The 5,402-nt window shown below is 29.4% G+C and overlaps 1 protein-coding gene across 1 annotated transcript; it reads left to right on the plus strand.

Moving 5' to 3' along the window:
* The first annotated feature begins 2,270 nt into the window (after positions 1 to 2,270).
* On the plus strand, positions 2,271 to 5,164 carry LOC113858550 (transmembrane emp24 domain-containing protein p24delta9-like). The gene is made up of 4 exons (XM_027491241.1): positions 2,271 to 2,677; positions 2,787 to 2,996; positions 4,327 to 4,403; positions 4,798 to 5,164. The coding sequence occupies exons 1-4, from the start codon at positions 2,447 to 2,449 to the stop codon at positions 4,940 to 4,942; spliced, it is 663 nt and encodes a 220-aa protein (XP_027347042.1). The 5' UTR covers positions 2,271 to 2,446; the 3' UTR covers positions 4,943 to 5,164.
* Positions 5,165 to 5,402: the final 238 nt, after the last annotated feature.

Consider the following 5,402-nt stretch of genomic DNA (forward strand, 5'->3'; position numbering starts at 1 on the left):
ATAAAAACTAATCACGAATAGAAACTAAATATAGATTCAAACTTTAAAATCTCATAAATAATAGTTCCTATAGTCCTAGCTATAGACTTAGTTACTTATGTTAAAGAGAAGAACTAAAACAATCATAAATAAAGTTATAGAAAAAAGTAAACTGGAAAGAGATGATTTTCTGATCTTCAAGTACGGTCACTCGAAGCTCCAAGTCCCAATAAGAGTATGCTAACAATCTTGTGCAAAAGAGACAAGATGAAAGGTGTGTCGAAGAACTTAAAACAAGATGTCTGATGTCTCTCTTTAATAGGGTTTAAAAATCTTAAAAGTTCTTCATTAATTGGACTGACTGCAAATAAGCACAGTTGTGCAAGGCTGTAAGTATGACAGTGCATAGACTCAAAGCACTTCGTGCTTGATGATAAGATTTGGGCTTATTGATTGCTGCAAAACTCTATTTTACAACCAATTGGACCTAAAATATGTCTTAAACCTAGTTGTGACCTTTTTATGCTAAATTGCATAATATACAAATAAATTAATGTAAAATTTAAATAAAGTAAATGTCAAATATCAATATATGAGATGTAAAAGAGGACTTAATTACAAACTTATCGCATCATAATCTAAATATTTTTGTGTTGTATCATCTTTGGACAAGTTTTAATAATGGATTAAAATAACATTGATCTTCAAAATTAAATTTTGAAATTGTAGTAATTTTGAGCAGTACACTTGATATAAAAGTGGATACAACAACTCAATCTTTTTACTAAAATTTTTTAATCACATTATTGAATAGAAAATTTCACCTATTTTGTACTTTTATTATATGTCAATAGAACAAAGAAAGTGTTGCACTTTCATGATATATAATAATGTTAAAATGTAATTAATGAAGATTTAATATTAATATTTAATAGAAATATATATTTTTTTAAAGTTTCCAGCGTGTATCAAAGAAAACAAGTATACATATACACATTAATTAACTACCCTAAACTTATGTAATTTCTATTTTAGTTATCATTCTTTATTCTTTTTAAGCACATTTATCGTATATTTCTTAGTAAGAGGCTTAGAAATATTTCTTATTCTAATTGTGCATACATTTATATGTTATTAATCCATTATATGATATTTTACTTTCTTTTGTGAATTTTTTAGGTGCAGAGTTAAAAGTTAAAAGATAAAGAGAAAAATAACATAAACACATGTATAATAACTTAATTTCAACTTATAAAATTATATATAATAATTTTGATTTGAATTAGATTAGTTTTCAAATAAAAATAATTTTAAATTTATTTTTATTTTTATTTAAACACCTTAATTTTTCTTTTTTGAATAACAATTTTTACTTTCCACAAAAGGAACAAAGTAAGGAAGTTGAACTTAACCTTAATTTGTTCAATCAACTAAAGTTAATTAATCAACCTAATTAATTAGTAAAAATACATTTATAATCTTATGAAATATTTGTTATATAATGAAATATTAACATTAATTCTTAAAATTTATTTGAAGTTTTATTATGAAAAATATTTATTATATTAAAAATAAAAAATAAATATTTTTATTTAAAAAATATATTATTTTAAATACTTAAAATTAAATTTAAGAGTTTAACTTGTTTTAAGATTATAAGCATTTTTTTTTATTAAAAACAATCTTATTTGAGTCGGATAAAACTAACGTGAATAATAAATCTATATTTTTTAGTATTCTAAAAATTGACGTTAACATTTTTATTTTTTATTATTATTTTTTGTTGTTATGTAATTTTCTTAATTTTATCTTATTAAAATAAAATATTATAATAAAATTATAATTCATAAAAAAATTACTAGTATGTGTCAAAAACTAAAATTATACGCTTTATTAAATATAAAAAATAAAATAAATTAAATTTTTATGAAGATTATAATTGATTATTGACTAAAATTATATTTTTTTGTTAAAAACTAAAATAAATAATTTTTATAAAATTTAAAAAATTTAGAAAAGAATAACTTATTTAAACTATAAAAATTAAGATGTTATAGTATTATTTTAAAACAAAATTAAGATATCATTAAAATAAAAAGATAAACAAAATTTTGTTCATATCTAGAAAAGGGGAGGAGATTGTTGAAAAAGTTTAAATAAAAGAGGTATTAGAGTAATTTACTCTTGAAACAAACTAATCAAACACCAAACAAAAAAATGCAAACAGGCTTAAATGATACGTGTATCTTCCAATGAGAGGCGACCACGTAGGATCCAAGTTTGACAACCTCGTTGTGCAGCAGCAGCAGTTGGCACCTCGTTTGGTTGGAGTCTTCAATTACCCATAATTAATTCTCAACCCTTGTCGCTGAAATCTGTTTTGATTCTTCTTCTTTTCCACCTTAACCCATAACCTACCTAATCAATCAATAATCCTTTTGTTTTTCTTCGTCTCTTCAATCCCACTATGATGTTGACGATGATTGGGGTAGCCCACAAACCCCTCTTGCATCTCTCTCTTGTAATTTTGATGCTGTTTTCTTCTTCAACTGAATCTCTCAGATTCGAACTCCAATCCGGTCACACCAAATGCATCTCCGAAGACATCAAAAGCAATTCCATGACAGTGGGCAAGTATCAAATCGTCAACCCCAACGACGGTCACCCCCTACCTGATTCCCACAGAGTCACCGTTCGGGTACATTAACAAAAAAATCTAAACTTTTCCGTGCCCAGTATTGAATCTTTGTGTTTTGAATCATGTTAACTCGTTTTTGGTTAATTGGTAATCGTTCTTTTTTGTTCAGGTGACTTCGTCTTATGGGAACAACTATCACTATGGGGATCGCGTTCAAACGGGTCAGTTTGCGTTCACGGCAGCGGAAGCTGGAGACTACATGACTTGTTTTTGGGCCGTGGATAACAATCCCCCAATAACTATGACCATTGATTTTGATTGGAAAACTGGTGTGGCAGCCAAGGACTGGTCTAATGTTGCTAAGAAAGGCCAAGTTGATGTGAGTGCTCACTCATTTATGTGTTTCACTTAACCCTCTAATTTGGTTGTTGAGTATAGTGTTGCTTCTTTAGTGCCTTGTGGAGGATTGACTTTGTAGTATTGTGATTCGTGTCCTCTATTCTAATAGGTTCCATCTTGTTTGTTTCTGAAAATTTAAGAAAAAAAGAATAAAGTCTATGTCTTCCATGATTTACTCGTTAGTTGCATTCCAAGGAATGGTTTTCTAAGGAGAGCTGATTTGGACTAATGTATATGGAATTTGTACCTCTGTCAAGATTATTTCAGGCAAGGTTATCTTACTGTGTACTTGACCTGGTTCTTGATGATTGCAAATTCTGGTATTGGGGTTGGTGTTACTGAATTTGTAGAAATTTACGGCTGATGTGGCTGCACCTCCTAAACCATGATATTCTTTACAGCTAAGATTGTGGTTGCAGATTGCAATTTAAAACCTTGATTAAGTGAATACTTGGTTTTAGTGTTTGCACTTCAGGGAAAATTCAAATTAATAAACAAGTAGCTTAGGTAGTTCTGGATATCAACTTGTTCTTCTCTAATAGCGTTCATGATTATGTTACACGCGAAGTACCAAGGGAACTGAAGGTTGCACCCTTATTAGGTCCATCCCCTAGCTTATGCTGCATGTACTGACGTGAGGTGAATGTAACCTATATGAGCTTTAGTGGCTAAAGCTCAACCTAATGTAATCGGTCAAGTCATGTGTGACATGATGTCAATAACCTGTTAGATAGGTTAGTATCTGTATCAGGGCTAGAGAGTTAAGATTTGCACCCTTACTGGTGAATTTCTTTTCATGGTAAGCTTATAGGGCATGTTATATTTCTAATAATAGCAAGCTTCTGACAGCATGATGTGTATATTGAATTGCAACCACATATCATCCTTGCAAATGTCATTTGTATGCAACTCCCTGTACTTGTAAATTTTTATTTGCTTTCCACTTTTGTTGATATTGATACATGGTAGTTAACTCTTTTGTTGGCTTATTATTCTGTTGACAAATTTGGCTTTCATGAATGATTGCTAAACACCAATTTCTTTTTTTGTATTATTCCGCCCCTGTATCTTTTTTTCTCAAGTTTACTGTAACCCTGTGGCGTGGATACTGCTAAAATTTATGCTCTATTCTTAAGCAAATCTGAACCCACTCAGAGCCTCCCTGTCCCACAACTCTAATCCATTTGTTGTTTGAGGCATAAACAAACTCATAACTCTGATATCTCAGTTACTTTGCAAAAGTTTTATTTTGCTGCTGACATAATGTTTGATAGAAGAAAACTTACACTGATTTCGTTCACCTGTACCAGGTTATGGAGCTAGAACTAAAGAAGTTGCAGGACACTGTGGCTTCTATTCATGATGAGATGTTTTATCTTCGGGAAAGGTAAGCCATGTCACAATTGCCTGGAAATTCTTAATTCAATGCATTGTCATGGGAAATTTTTAACAAGCATTTGTTCACATTTTTGTATAAGCTAGCGTATGGAAGAACTTATGGAGAGCTTCTAAAAGTAATTTGACTCAAATTCTTTTCAGCTTATTTCAATAAATTTATTCATATAACTTCTCAAAATAAGTTCTTTTTAGCGTTATGTCAATTGCTTTTGTAGTTAAATTTATGATGTAAACCTCTTATGCAATAAGAACTTATTGAATAAACATTTAATTAAATTGTTATCCAAACATATTCTAAATACTTAATTAAATACATGGACTTAGGATAGTTTAACAATAACAAACACTATTCTTCTAATTATATTTAACACTTTTATTTCCAGAGAAGAAGAAATGCAAGAGCTCAACAGAACAACCAACAGCAGAATGTTCTGGTTGAGTTTGCTATCGCTCTTTGTGTGCTTATCAGTAGCAGGGTTGCAACTATGGCATCTGAAGACCTTCTTCGAGAAAAAGAAACTCATTTAAAATTTTTGTGATAGTTTTTATATTTTTCTTATGTGCTCTTGTAAAATATACCGGCATTAATTTATCAGAGGATACGCGTAATGGTAGTCACTACAGCCCACAATATTTCCTTTGTTAAACGCAAATCAGAGTTATTGCAATCAGTGTCAAAGGAAATGTTGATGTTGAAATCTGAGTGTTTTTTTTTTTTTAAAGATAATAAATAAAAAGTCATTAAGCGGTTAACACCTTATCGATGATTGATTATGCTTTGTTAAACTGCAGGTCAACGTTATATTCCATCCTCCTGGAGTCAGGTTGCAGGAGATTTCCATTGAGTAATACATTTTTTAGTCTTTAAAATTATAAGTGTTTGTTTAATTTTTGAAATTGTGAAAAAAATTATAGCTATTGAAATATTCATAAATTATTCATTTTAGTTTTTATAATTAGTATTTAAAATTAAGAGAAATCTTTAGTT

Source organism: Abrus precatorius, unplaced genomic scaffold (genome assembly GCF_003935025.1).
Source record: "Abrus precatorius isolate BTA unplaced genomic scaffold, Abrus_2018 Scaffold2, whole genome shotgun sequence".
NCBI classification, from domain to species: domain Eukaryota; kingdom Viridiplantae; phylum Streptophyta; class Magnoliopsida; order Fabales; family Fabaceae; genus Abrus; species Abrus precatorius.